This window comes from Grammomys surdaster, unplaced genomic scaffold, assembly GCF_004785775.1.
Source record: "Grammomys surdaster isolate TR1022 unplaced genomic scaffold, NIH_TR_1.0 164, whole genome shotgun sequence".
Lineage (NCBI taxonomy): Eukaryota > Metazoa > Chordata > Mammalia > Rodentia > Muridae > Grammomys > Grammomys surdaster.
The window spans coordinates 324,651-337,761 of NW_021604612.1; the positions used below are offsets into that span (position 1 = coordinate 324,651).

The 13,111-nt window shown below is 51.7% G+C and overlaps 2 protein-coding genes across 6 annotated transcripts in view; one reads left to right on the top strand and one right to left on the bottom strand.

Annotated features, from left to right (window-relative positions):
- Hps4 (HPS4 biogenesis of lysosomal organelles complex 3 subunit 2) overlaps positions 1-13,111 on the top strand; it is a 42,105-nt gene that overhangs the window by 16,252 nt on the left and 12,742 nt on the right. For all 5 annotated transcript variants that reach the window (XM_028765508.1, XM_028765506.1, XM_028765504.1 and 2 more), the window contains exons 6-8: positions 11,333-11,440; positions 11,766-11,882; positions 12,660-12,754. In XM_028765508.1, the coding sequence (XP_028621341.1) occupies positions 11,333-11,440; positions 11,766-11,882; positions 12,660-12,754 (320 nt within the window). The remainder of the gene's footprint in view (positions 1-11,332; positions 11,441-11,765; positions 11,883-12,659; positions 12,755-13,111) is intronic.
- On the bottom strand, positions 4,128-5,441 carry LOC114619651 (coiled-coil domain-containing protein 121-like). The gene has a single exon (XM_028765509.1). It carries the CDS (start codon positions 5,433-5,435, stop codon positions 4,128-4,130), a length of 1,308 nt encoding a protein of 435 aa, XP_028621342.1. The 5' UTR covers positions 5,436-5,441.

Below are 13,111 nucleotides of genomic sequence, written 5' to 3' on the forward strand. Positions count from 1 at the left end.
GCAATCCCAGAATCTGCAGTGCACATGTGAGCTGAGCAAGGAGTTGGAAGGATTCAGCCCAGAACTGGGGGGACAGAAAGTGCTTGGGATCTGTGGGGGCCGGCCTGACTGCAGTGGCTAGGTTCAGGTGAAGAGGAATTTTAAACTAATGTCTCCTGTCAGCACAGGCAGCAGCAGGCTCCGTCATGGCACTAATGTCTCCTGTCAGCACAGGCAGCAGCAGGCTCCATCATGGCGTCTTCAGGCACGGGTGTGCTCACCTGTTCTCTTGCTTCTGCTGTTAATGTCTGTGTTCCATCACCTGCTATTTCCAGAGATTTTTCTTGGCTCAGTGTGGTGGCCATAGCTTTAATCCCAGCACTTAGAAGGTAGAGGCAGGTGGATGTCTCCACATGGTGCCTCAACCCTCTGTGACTCCAGTTCCAGTGGATCTGACACCCTTTTCTGTCTTCATCAAGTTAGGCATGCACATTGTATACAGACATATGTGTGCAGACAAAACATCCATTCATTTAAAAAAATATATGACTTACACATTGAGAGAGTATATCTAAATTTAAATCGAAGATCCTGGGCTGGCAATGACTAGGGGAAGGATGCTTGCCACTGAACCTCATGACCCGAGTTTGACCCCTAAGATCCGTACGGTAGAGAACCTACTCTTGGAAATTGTCCTCTGACCTCCACACGTGTTCTGTGACACCCCCCGCAATGTAAAGCAATAAATCTAAGTCCTCTGTAGAAAACAGAGTGTTTTATCCTTCCTTACTATACCAATTCCCATCCATTCTCCAGGTGCCGTGGTTTCATTACAGTATATGAGTGCATCGTGTATTGTGTACCACCCCCATGGATGATAGACTCGTGCCACCGCACCTGGTATCACGTTCCGCCAGCTCCTGTTGCTGTTCATCCATTCACTCGCCAGTGTGCGTGTGTGTGTGTGCATGTGCACATGTGTGCGTGTGTGTGTGTGTGTGTGCACATGCTATGATGGGTGTGTATAGGTAAGAGGACAGTTTGCTGGTGTTGGTTCTCTCTCTCCACCATGTAGATTCCTAGACTTGAACTCTCACCCTCAGGCTTGGCAGCTGGAGCCTTTCCACTGAGCTGTCTTGCCGGCCCAGATGTGTTCTTCCATTAAGGAAGCTGCCTTCTCTGAGATCTTTGTGGAAGCCTGGGTTGGGTGGCTGTGGGTGGGCATGTTGGACTGTCGCTGGACCTCTTCTCTCTGGCTGATCCCCAGGTCTGCTCTAGTGGCAGTGCCGGTGCCGGCACCATGCTGGTTTTCTGGCCGTGACTCTGCGGTGTGATTTGACATCAAGTCTTCCCGTGACAAGATTATTTTTCTGAGTTCTGTGAGGAGCGTTGTTTGAATTTTGATGGGGGTTGTGTTGGCTGTGGGCTGCTTCATGCCACGTTTGCCACTTCCGCACTGCAAGTGAGGTAGCCCTGAGCTCGATGGCCAGCCTGTCTCCCTCTGCTCCTTACAGTCAGGCCCTTGGTGCTGTGAAGTTTTCAGAGTGGTAGTCTTCCTCCTCCTTAGTTAGGCCCCTCTCCCTCCTTATCTAGGCTCCTCCCCCTTCTTAGACTCCTCCTCCTCCTTAGGCTCCTCCACTCCAGATTTTTGCTGTGCTGTTTGTTTGTTCATTTTCAACCTAGAAGGAATGGGATTTTTCCTCCCCAATTTTTTCCTTTCCTCGCAAATTTGTTATTGATACACAGAAAAATGATTCTTTCGTAGGTTGGTTTTGTGTCGTGCTCCCTCACTGGGTGTATTTATCAAGTCTAACCGGGTCTGCTAGAGTCTGCAGAGAGGCTGAAATGGAGAACCATGCCGTCTGCGAGCATGTGTGACTCGGCGTCTTTATTCTTTATTTTCTGTTGTTGTCCTTTTTCTTCCTTTCTCTTACTGCTCTAGCTAAGACTCTGAGCACCAGACTGAGGGAATGCGGAGGAGTTTGCCCTCTGTCTCCTGCATCTGGCAGTGAATGCTACCTGACCCACTCTGGTGGTCATGGCCTGTTTGAGCTGTGCTCCTTTTCAGCGTGTGTGTGTGTCTGTGTGTCTGTGATACTGAACTTTGTTGACGGCCTTCTTTATGTCAATTGAGATGATAGTGCAGTTTGTGTCTTGGGTCTTTCCGAGTGCTGAGTTACACCTACACTTACAACCGGGACGTGTTTCTGCCTGGTGAACCATGCTTGCACCCTGGGAATAAAACCCTCTTGGTCCTGGCACGTGATCTTCTCATCGTGTTCTTGTTTGTTTCTCAAGACAGGGTTTGTCTGTGTAACATTCCTGGCTGTCCTGGAAGTCCCTTTGTAGACCATGCTGGCCTCAACCTCACAAAGATTCACCTGCCTCTGTCTCCCAAGTGCTGGAACTAAAGGTCTGTGTCACTGTGCCCAGCTTTCACTGTGTTCACTGTGTTCTTGACTACAGTTTGCCAGACTTGGAGATGTTTGTGTCTGTGTTGATGCGAGACATTGGACAGTGATTTCTTCCTTTGCTTTGTCCTGGTTTGCTTTGGATCAGGGAAATACTGGCTTCCTGTAGTGAAGGGTGGTTTCCGCCTCCTGAAGCTGTTGAGCAGCATACATTGCTTGCCCCATAATGCAAGACAGACAGCTGCAATTGGGAGAGGCCACCTTGGGGTGGCTTAGAGGAAACCGGTGGATATGAGGAGGACTGACTGGAATCACCCCAAAGCTGCCACTGGGCCAAGTCTTCACGAGGTGCTGAGATACGGGCAGGGTGAGGTACTGCTCGGTATCATATGACCTGCCAGCAACCTTTTGGTTCTTTGCTGCTCAGCTCTGAGCACTGGACCCAGCACACACAGCAGTAGATGCTACAAAGGGAAGTGGAAGGAGATGGCAGGGGGGACAGTTGTCCATCAGCTTCAAACACAAGGACATGGCCACCTGCTGGACCTCATGGCCTCTGGCTGGGGAAGCCAATGTGCCACTCCCTCTTAAACCCTCCAGGTGTCCTGTGCCCAGCGAGATGGACAGCCAACACTGAAACTCTGATCTAAGGTCCTTCCCTGTCACACCCCCAACTCCCACCTACCTTCCCACTGTGTGTGCTCTCTAACCCTTGTCTGTGCCCTCTGACCCTCGTCTGTGTCCTCTGACACTCGTCTGTGTCCTCTGACCCTCCTCTGTGCCCTCTGACCCTCCTCTGTGCTCTCTGACCCTCCTCTGTGCCCTCTGACCCTCGTCTGTGCCCTCTAACCCTTGTCTGTGCCCTCTGAGCCTCATCTGTGCCCTCTGACTCTTGTCTGTGCCCTCTGACCCTTGCCTGTGCCCTCTGAACCTTGTCTGTGCCCTCTGACCCTTACCTTCACGTTTTATTTTGAAAAGTCACAATTAGGCTTTTGTTTTGTGTAATGATAAACAGACTTCTATTTTGAATAATCAAAGGTAAGCTTTTGCTTTTCAATAACATTTCACATGTAAGTTAACTCTGTAAGCCAAAGGTACATTCAGCAATTAATTTTTAGCACAGTTTTAAATGAGTTCATGTTATAGCTAAGTAAAAGTTAAAATTCTACAATGTAAGGCCGAGGCTTTTTGCCTGGAGCCACGCCCAGGACTCAGAGAGCTGGCTGTATTTTGTCACACAGGAGCACACGGCCCAAATGGTCTACATCACGACCCACAGCTCTCTAAACAATCCAGCCTCAGCCACACACAAACGCAAAGAACCCAGTTCCCCAAATGCCACCCCGCACCCACCTAAGACACCGATGCTCCTACTGTGAGATGGGCTGACTGTGTGCAAGGTGCCCATTACAAAATGCACCCTGTCATCGTCAAGGCCACACTAATGAGCAGGAAGTGAGCACCGAAGTCTACATTGCAACAGGGAGCACCGAAGGTGTGGCTTCTGAAGAACAAAGCTTCCCCGTGCCGCGGAGCTTTCGGTTAGGATAGCCCTTCGGGCTGCTGTGTGGGAGCCAAGCCTGAGGGACAGGCCAGCCCAGGACCCCTCTGCCGCTCTGAGAAACTCAGCCCTCTGTCCCCTGCTGCTTCTGTCCTCTGCATTATCAGATAGCATCACCATTCTTTGTGTAGTGCCCCAGCTTCAGCTCCAGTCTGCTTCCTGGGACATGGCAGCCATTACTTAGGATTGGCTTTCGGCCTGGCGCCCAGTAGACGGCCCAGTGCTGGGTGCTCCTTCTGCTGCCGGCGGTGCTCCCGCCGCTGCAGGCGTTCCCTCCCCCGGGTCACAGCCTCCAGGTACCACTGCTGCTCTTTCCACCGCTGTTTTCGCCGTTCCAGGTTCTCCCTCCTGGCCTCCAGCTTGCAGAATTCCTCATCCAGCTGCTGGAGCTGTGTTCGCAGCTGCCTGTTCTCAGCTTTAATACCCTCCCAGAAGTCCTCGTGAGCCTGTTTGGCCGCGGTGTCCAAGGCCTTGGCCTTCTTCTTCAGCTCCCTGGTGATTTTCTCTCCAGACTCCAGAAAGTTCAGATCCTCCATTTGCTTCTCCAAGACGGCTTTCTCCTTCAGAAACTGAAGGTGTGCCTCTCGGTCCATGAAGGAGACGTCAGGGTCTATGCTGGCCTCCTCCAACTCCAAGGCCTGGATCGTTTGCCGCTGCCTCTCCCTAACCTGCGCCGTGGGCTCCAGGGCCTTCAGCTTCTTCTTCAAGCTGGCCTCGAGCCTCTTGCCCTGCATCAGCTGCCTCTGGAGGTCTGCCGTGCGTGAGGTGAAGGTAGAGACCAGCTCTCGCCTCCTGTCCTTGATCTCCTCACACTGCCGAATGTAGTCTTCCCACAGAGAGTCATACTTCCTCTGTTTCTCCTCATTCTTCTGCTGCAGGTACTCAAGGAAGGGCTTGCTGTCTGCTTTCTCACATAGGATTTCCTTCTGCATGGCCTTGATGTCGTTTACGAGGACCGACCGTCGTCTCTTAACCGCTTCCATCTCCTCCTCCAGCTCAGTCATGGCCGCCACAGTCTTCTTCCTTACCTTCTTCTCCAGCTTTGTCAGAGTCTCTGGCTTCAGATAGGTGTTGAGAATGACCATTTGTGAAGACTGTAAAGGAGGGGTTTGGGAGTCCACAGCAAATCCTTCTTTAGAATCCTGGAGCTCACTGGGAGTGCTTTCCACGTCTGTGTTGGTGATGCTGACCATCGAGGAGCAGGTGCTGGCAACGCGGCACAACTCAGAGGAGCACTGGTCAATTAGGGGAAGGTCCTCCTTTTTCTTCTGGTCCAGGAGTAGTTCTGGCCACCTCACCCGGAAGTCATGTATGGCCTTTTTCCTGCTCAGGAAAGCTCTGTAAGAGAAGTCTTCACGTATCCCAGCTGTCTCATCCTTTGCAGGAAGCAATGGTGGGGCAGCAGCCCCTTGGGGCAAAAGGGTAGCTCCATTTCCCTGTCTTTGAGGGTAGAGGGTACCTCGCCTGCGTCCTTTGGACTCCATAGTTCCTCCCCTTCTGGATGCAGGGCTTTGCCCCTCCCAGATCCTACTACCAGGACCTCAGAAGCTCAGCACTTTCTCCTGGCTACAGCAGTCCCTTCTGTTCATCCTCAGAACTCAACAGTCACAGGCAGCCACCTCCCCCACATCTTTCCAGTGTCAGAGGTACAGGCCTCTTTGGCCCAGGCAGAGCAGAATGTGGACTGTTAGCCTAGTCACTAACTCTGGTGGGCGGGGCTGGCGAGGGGCGGGGCTTGTGCCAAGGGGGCGGGGCCTAGATAGGCCATGCGCTTGGAGCTGTAGGTTAGTGTTCAGCAAAGTAGAAAGAAAAGCTTGGATCCTATGGTAGACAGCATCCGGGCTTTCTCAGCCCTGCCCTGAAGACCCTTTGAACCCATGACCTACACTGTGCGGGCTGGGAGGCAGGGAGGGAAGGTACCGAGGGCCTGGAGCCTCCAGGCTGTTGGTTTTGCTTCGCAGTGCAGTCTGGGTCTATTCCACAGGCATTGGACACCCTTGGTGCCTGCCGTTCCCTGTGGCATGAGCGTCTTCCTGATGGGAAGGGTGGGGCTTGCAGCGCCAGCTACCTGTTTCTCAGGAAAGGAGAGCCGCCTCAAAATTGTATCCAGCACAGCCACCACAGTGCCGCAGGTAGTGTTGAGAAGGCCCCGAGTGTGGAGCGAACGGCCTAGGAAAGGACATGGAGGAAAACCTCCCACAAACAGCAGCTGCGCAGAGCGGAGGACCCCTCCCCCAAAGCACGGCCACTGCGCTGGCTGGCTCTCCTGCTGGGAAGGACAGTTGAGGAACCCCCCTTCCCGGGAAGAGAGTACTTGACTTGTGGGACAGGAGGTTTCAGTGCTTCCTGGCCAGGAGACCCACGGGAGCAGGAGGAAGCAGGGAGACGTGTCCATCTGTCTGGAGACTCGGGAGGAGGCTTCTGGGATAGGCCGTGCATAGCTGATGGTCTGTGTGCCACCGATGACCTCATCTCTTGCCCTGTTCCCGAGCTTGGGTCTCAGTTCAGCCCTGCTATGTGTCTGCTGTGGGTGCAGACAGCAACTCGTGCCCAGGAAATGTGAAAAGGGGGTGGGGGTGAAGAAAGAGTGAAAGACAAAAAGAAGAAGCTGCAGGGAAGGGAAGGACTCAACAGATACCTTTAGTCCAGCACTGGGAGGTGCTAGCATAGGCTGGCAGATACTGGGACCCTGGGATTCTGCCTTTCAGCAATGGATGCACTGTGACCTCTGACCTCTCCTCTCTGTCAGTAACCTCCACCTCAGTGTCAGTGACAAGGCCTTGTCCTGTAGATGCATTCACCTCACTGTTCATCACAAGGGAGAATTCTGTTGATTCTGAGGAATAATAAGAAGCAGTTCACCTGTGGCTGACCCCTATCTACCCATACAATGTGACCTTTGTGGCTGTGGCTGTGTGAAGACCTCAGGGTACCCACCTAGGGCAGTCCCTTCCCTGTGGACACGGGAAGCCAGCATGATGCTGGCCCTAGGTAGAGTTTCCTATGTTGAGCTTAGGCAGGGTTTCCCATGCTTGGCATTAGCGAGTTCTAGGCATGGCTTTTCTTGGGTAGGGTGACCGACCTGGATGCTGTGCCAGTGATGGTCCCCAATAACCAAAGGATAACTGCAGCCATTCCCAAGTTGTCAAAGTCATAACCACCCAGGTATTGTGACATGGCCTTAGAGTGAGTTACCCCACGGGAGCCCTGGACTGCTTCTCATGTTGGCAACTCTTCTCTCTTGACATTTCTGCCCTGTCTGCCTGCAGGTGGGTAGGCTTTGAGCACGCCAGCTTTCAAGGGCAGCAATATGTACTGGAGAGGGGAGATTATCCAGGCTGGGATGCCTAGGGTGGTAACACAGCCTACCCTGCCGAGAGGCTCACCTCCTTCCGGCCTGTGGCCTGTGCTGTGAGTCCTACTGCCCACACCCATCCTACTGCCTGTACCCCTGAGTGACTGCTAATGGACACTTGGGAATCAGAACTCTAAACCCGGGTTCTCGTCCATCAAAGGAGTGTGTGGGTTCTCTCTCTCTCTTTCTCTCTCTCTCTCTCTCTCTCTCTCTCTCTCTCTCTGTCTTTCTCTCTCTGTCTCTTCTCTGACTTTCAGTCTCTGTAATTTGAAATGAGGTGACAGCAGCCATCTTGTGACTACACCCCAACATGAAATCTCAGCCTGTAGCAATTTTGGTTATGGCTGAGAGCCCTTTCGGGTGGTACTTCCCTCTTTTAATGGTTTGAGAACCCCAGGGAAAGCTGGATGCCAGGGAAGGCAGGGCTGGCCAGGGAGACAGGTCCCTAGCTCATCATGGCTTCTCTGTTGTGCATTACTGCCCGCTGGTGATGCATGGGTGGAGACAGGCTTTATTCTCCCACCCCAGGGAGATATGGACGGCTCCATGTTACGGCTATGAGAAAACTGAGCTGCAGAAACACAGTGTGGCAAACCTGATCTCAGCCAGCTGGCAAAACGCTGAATCGGGAGTTTAATCCATATGGTCACATAGCACGACACCCTACCTTCCTGCCTGGTTTCTGTCACTGGACATTTAGATCAGTTCCTTCATGTTTTACGACTGTGGTGGACATCCTTATAGTTATTGTCCCGTCCTGTTCTGTTGTTACCTCCCTGTGACTGCCCTCACCCAGTGGCTGTAACAGCCACACCAATGCTCCCAACCTGAGGGTGTTCCATGACCTCAGGCCCAAGTTAGGTCACTTTTCAAGAAGGTGACACTCAGCTGTTGTGGGAAACCTGACTCCCAGAACAAGCATCCTGAGACTTGCGTGGAGAATGTAGTCATTCACACCAGTGACTCGGGTAGCCTTGAAGTGCCTGAGTGCCCAGCTGCAGTCACTCAGGGGGTTTGTAAGAGGCATGGTATCATTCTTCATCTTTCTCTTCATTGGTTGGTTTCAGTTCCGGGCTATGTGACTGAACTCCATAAGAGGGGCTTTCTGTCAGCAAGTGCTTACAGAAGCAGGAAGTGGACCAGGCTGGTAGCTCTTGTTCAAGCAGCTGCAACTTAAGATAAGGCTTTCCTAGTGGACTCTCGTCTTTCCACAGCTGCAGCCCTCCATGTCAGATAGTCTGTGTTGTGTTCCTGGGGAGATGGGAACAGTTGTTATACTAGTCAGAGTTTCTATTGCTGTGATGAAACACCATGACCAAAGCAGCTTGGGGAGGAAAGGGTTAATTCGGCTTACACTTCCACATCATAGTCCATCACTGAAGGAAGTCAGGACAGGAACTCAAGCAGGGCAGGAACCTGGAGGCAGGAGCTGATGCAGAAGCCATGGAGGGTGGTGCTTACTGGCTTGCTCCCCATGGCTTGCTCAGCCTGCTTTCTTATAGAACCCAGGACCACCAGCCCAGGGATGGCTCCACCCACAGTGGGCTGAGCCCTCCCCTATCAATCACTAATCATTAAGAAAATGTTTTGCAGACTTACCTACAGCCCAATCTTACCGAGGCATTTTCTCAATTGAAGTTCCCATCTGTCAGATGGCTCTAGCCTATGTCAAGATGATGTAAAGTTAGCCACCACAGGGTCTACTCATCCCAGATAGGGAGGCCATGACAGACCAAAGTCTGGATACCACCAAAGTCCAATTTGGTGAGCCCGTGAGTTTTACTGGCGTTACTAACAGGTGTGTTTGCTGGTGGGGTGGTGCCAGGGCCAGCCCCAGCTGTTCTTTCTTTCTGGTTCTCTCTTGAGGTAATGGAGGGGCAAGAGCATCAGCGGGGGCAGGACTGGCCTTGCGAGGTCTTTAGGGAGGCTGTATAACAATAAAATGTTCACCTGTCTTAGTCTAAGTCACTTCGCTGAGGTAGCTGACCTGCCTGTCTGAGTTCCCGAGGCCAGAAACTGCAGTCTGTGGTGCTTAGCAGGGGATTAAAGCGGCCTTTGTTCAGGAGCTGCTTGGCTCTAACTTCCAGCCTAGCCTGAGAGCTGAAGTCTTGGGAAGGAAAGAGGGACAGTTAGAAAAGTGATTGTGATCTTTAATTTCTCTCTAAAAAGTTTTCTATGGAAGTTCTCTAAGAAAACTCTTCTGAAAGGTTCTGTCTAAAATGTTCTTCTTCCGTTCTGCTTAAAAAGCTCACAAGTTTACACATAAGTTCAAATCATAAATTGAATAAGAAGCTTACAACAGAGTGTCTACATGCGTATCCATTAAGAGTAATTATCTGGCTAAACATCCATCACCTGTCACAGCTCCACGGGGTCATGGAGAGTTAAAGACCATCACTAAGTTGCCATTGAAGTTCTTTGTAGATAAACCCAGTCAGTATTTTATCTTCTGTTCTTGCACCTATAGTAAATCCTTAGTTCCCTTTTTATGACCTTTGGGTAGTGGTTATACAACCTGCTGGAATGTGTCTAAGTTGAAGATGCCTGCTTGCTTTCTCAGAAGCAATTAACTCAGGACACTAAAGACTGGCAGAGATCTCACTGCAGTTTTGATTATAGAAAAGGACCTAATAGCAGTCCTATTATAAAAGAGCTTAATGATTACTAATATAATTTTAGGGATTCATAATTAAGAAATCATCTATTTGTCTATATAGCATCCTTACAAGACAGTACATCTTCACTGTTCTGCAGAGATCTGCTCAAAAGGGTGAGCTAATGCCTAGTGATTGTAATATATATTTAGTAATAACAGGAAAAGCATATTAATAGCAGGACTTTTTCCTAAAATGTAATCTTCTCGGCTTTGCCTAGAGAAGCAAACCCATCATTAACTTTGACAGTCCATGGTTGAACCATCTCAGGAAGATTACCTGCTAGTTTTTAGCATCTCCTGATGACTCCTGGCAGGACCGGGTTCTAACAGGAGCAGAAATAACTCAAAGATGGCTACATCGGTAAAACTGAGCCAGCATGGGCTACAGCTCACAAATCCAGGAACCTGGCACACTGCACAGCCTGCAGGCAGCTCAACAGATTGAAGAGTGTCCTTTCCTGGTGCCTCAGTTGATACAAGTCTCTTCAGGCAGGTGGGCTCCTCAGAGAGACTCTTAGCAGTCTTTACCACTTATATCCTATTAGGGAGAGAAGGGCTTAGTGAATCTGTTCAGCTTCAGAAACTGAAACTGTGAAACTGTGTGAAACTGTGTGAAACTGTGTTGTTTACTTCCTGAGCCTAAGGAGCTTCTCTGCAGGATGGAGTGTTTCACTCCCTTAGCTCATCTGCTACTTCACCCTCTGTGAACGACCCAGGTCTTAAGGAGCTGCCCTCTGAGATGGAGGATTCTAACTGCTGTAGAGGGTGGGATTTCCCTCTGCCACTGACTTGTCCTGAGAAATCCGTCTCCCTTGTCAGGGCTGTGGGCTTGGTTTGGAGGCAGGACTTGCCGGATTTTGTCTGCTCACCTGTTGGAAATGGCTTCTCTTTCCCTGATCTTTACCTGTGACCTATGCAGCTCAGTGTGTTTACTACCTCTCTGGGTTGCAAGGTACTTTCTTCCTGCTCAGTTCTCTGTCATCGTAGATTTCTGAAGCTCTTTCCCAGACCAAGTCCACTGAGCTAGGGTCTCTTCCTCTCTGGTTCACACAAAGTGATTGATTGCCCTTTGTTTCCCAACAAAGACCTCACACATGTGAGGTAAACACGCCACTGAGAAGCCATGCTTCAGTCCCTTACTGAGGAATTCTCTAGATCTCACTATAGTTTAGACTGACCTAGAATTCACTCTGTCTATAGCTCAGGCTGATCATCCTATCTCAGTCTCCCAACTGCTAGGATTGCAAGATTAGGCTATCATGCCTGGCTAGAAAGTGACCTCATGGACCTGTGGCAGGTGACAAAGAGAGCCTGGTTTCTAGTTGTGGCCTCAGAGAAAAGCCACAGAATTGTCTGGTCTCCTTCTGCAGGCACTGGGCTGTGGTGTGGAGCTCTCTGATGCTAGCTGCAGGCAGTTTCTGGATCAGCTCATTGGATTTTTTCATTTCTACATGGGCCCTGTCTCCCTGGCCTACAAGGTAAGAGTGCAGAGGCCCGGGGCATCAGGCCCTTCAAAATCAGCAGTGCCGGGCCAGGCCTTCCTCGGGCCTGTCTCTGTGTCATGTGGTTCCATGTCGAATGGCACACCTAGAGCCCCTTAGGGATGCCTGTGTGCCCACGTGTCTGTTCCCCCTTTCTCACTGGGCTGGTATACCTTTCAGCAGTATAGTCCCTGACTCTGTAACACAGCTGTTCAGACAGGGATGGGATGAGACAGACCTGGGAGCCCCTTGCAGAAACGCCACCATTACCTAGAGCCTGTGTCCTGATCTCAGGCGCCGACTTCCTCTGTCTTTCTCTCAGAGCCATTCTCGAGAGGAGCTGAGCTTGCAGTGGGATACCCTCATCACACAAGTCCTCAGGAGCACCAACGAATCGCACAGGATCTTCAATGCCCTGTGGAACCTGGACTGCACCAAAGTAAGGCTGTGGGCGCTCGTGTTCACTGCCAGCCTGGGGATGTGGGTGTGGGTGTGAGGTGCTTCAGAACACCTATGTCAGCATGTAGCTAGGGGAGTGAGAGAGTGTGTGCTTCCAGCAGTTGAACAGTTTCCATGCAGCCGCAGGCGAGATGGGCTGCCTCTCGGAGCCTTGCTGTCTCTTGATGGGTCAGGGTCCTCCTGGACCACACTGAAGGCCAGGGAGGCTGCACTGATAGGGACCAAGCAAACACTCACCTAGGGTGACATCATTGCCTCTGAAGGGTTGGCCCCAAAGGCCTGAGGGTCCCTTCTCTCGCCACACAAATGGCACAGGCTTTAGTGACTCCTCCAAAGTGTCTGGCTCACATTTGAACTCTGCTTTATCTGAGAGAGGCAGGAAGTTCTGTTTCTGAACCAGTCCATTTCCCACTCGTACTGATCCAGTGAGCACTGTCGGCTGTGTGCTGGCCTGTGTCTCAGGTCTGAACTTTTCTCTCGCAGCTGAAGAAAGTGACTGGGACTCAGCATCCCCAGAGCCTGTGGTGTTGGGCATGGGGTGGGGACAACAGTGTGAGTGTCACCTGGTTTCTGTCGGTGCTGGAGGCCAGGTGGGAGGCTGCTGTGTCTGGGCAGCTCTGGACAGGCTCATGTGATTTTCATGGTTGAGCAGTTAGTTCCTTGCAGGAACTGTGGGCTGGCTTGGGTTGTGATCACCGCCGTGGCTCTGAAGCCCGCTTTCCAGCTGCCCACGTGTCTTGTGTCTTGTCTTTCCCAGGTAGAGCCCCTGCTGCTGCTGAAGGCAGCCCTCATCATACAGACCTGCCAGCGCTCACCCCATGTGCTAGCCGGCTGCATCCTCTATAAAGGACTGTGAGTGGTGCCCCCTCTCCTCACCCGTGTGCCTGCTGACACCCCTCTCACACTCCCCTCTAGTTCCGTGCCAGTGTCTGCAGTTCAAAGACCGGGTCATGTAGTCTGGCCCAGGGTGCATGCCCTTGCAGTCGGGAACTGTTAGAATGCAGTGTGGAGCCTGCTGTGGGCAGCAGCCAGCAGAGGCTGTGCTAAGTTCTGCTTCCAGCCCTCCCTCCACACAGAGAGCCCCAGGGCCTGACAGCCTCTCCTCATGGAGATTTGTGCTCACTGCCAAGACAGGCCAGGACTTGTGATGCGCCTCAGCCAATGCTCTCCAGGGGTGGGGCTAGGGGGCTGTTCTAGCCCTGGGTTCTC

Bases quoted from the DNA above. Each gene is read 5' to 3' on its own strand.
- LOC114619651 (XM_028765509.1), bottom strand. From the start codon at position 5,435: ATGGAGTCCAAAGGACGCAGGCGAGGTACCCTCTACCCTCAAAGACAG.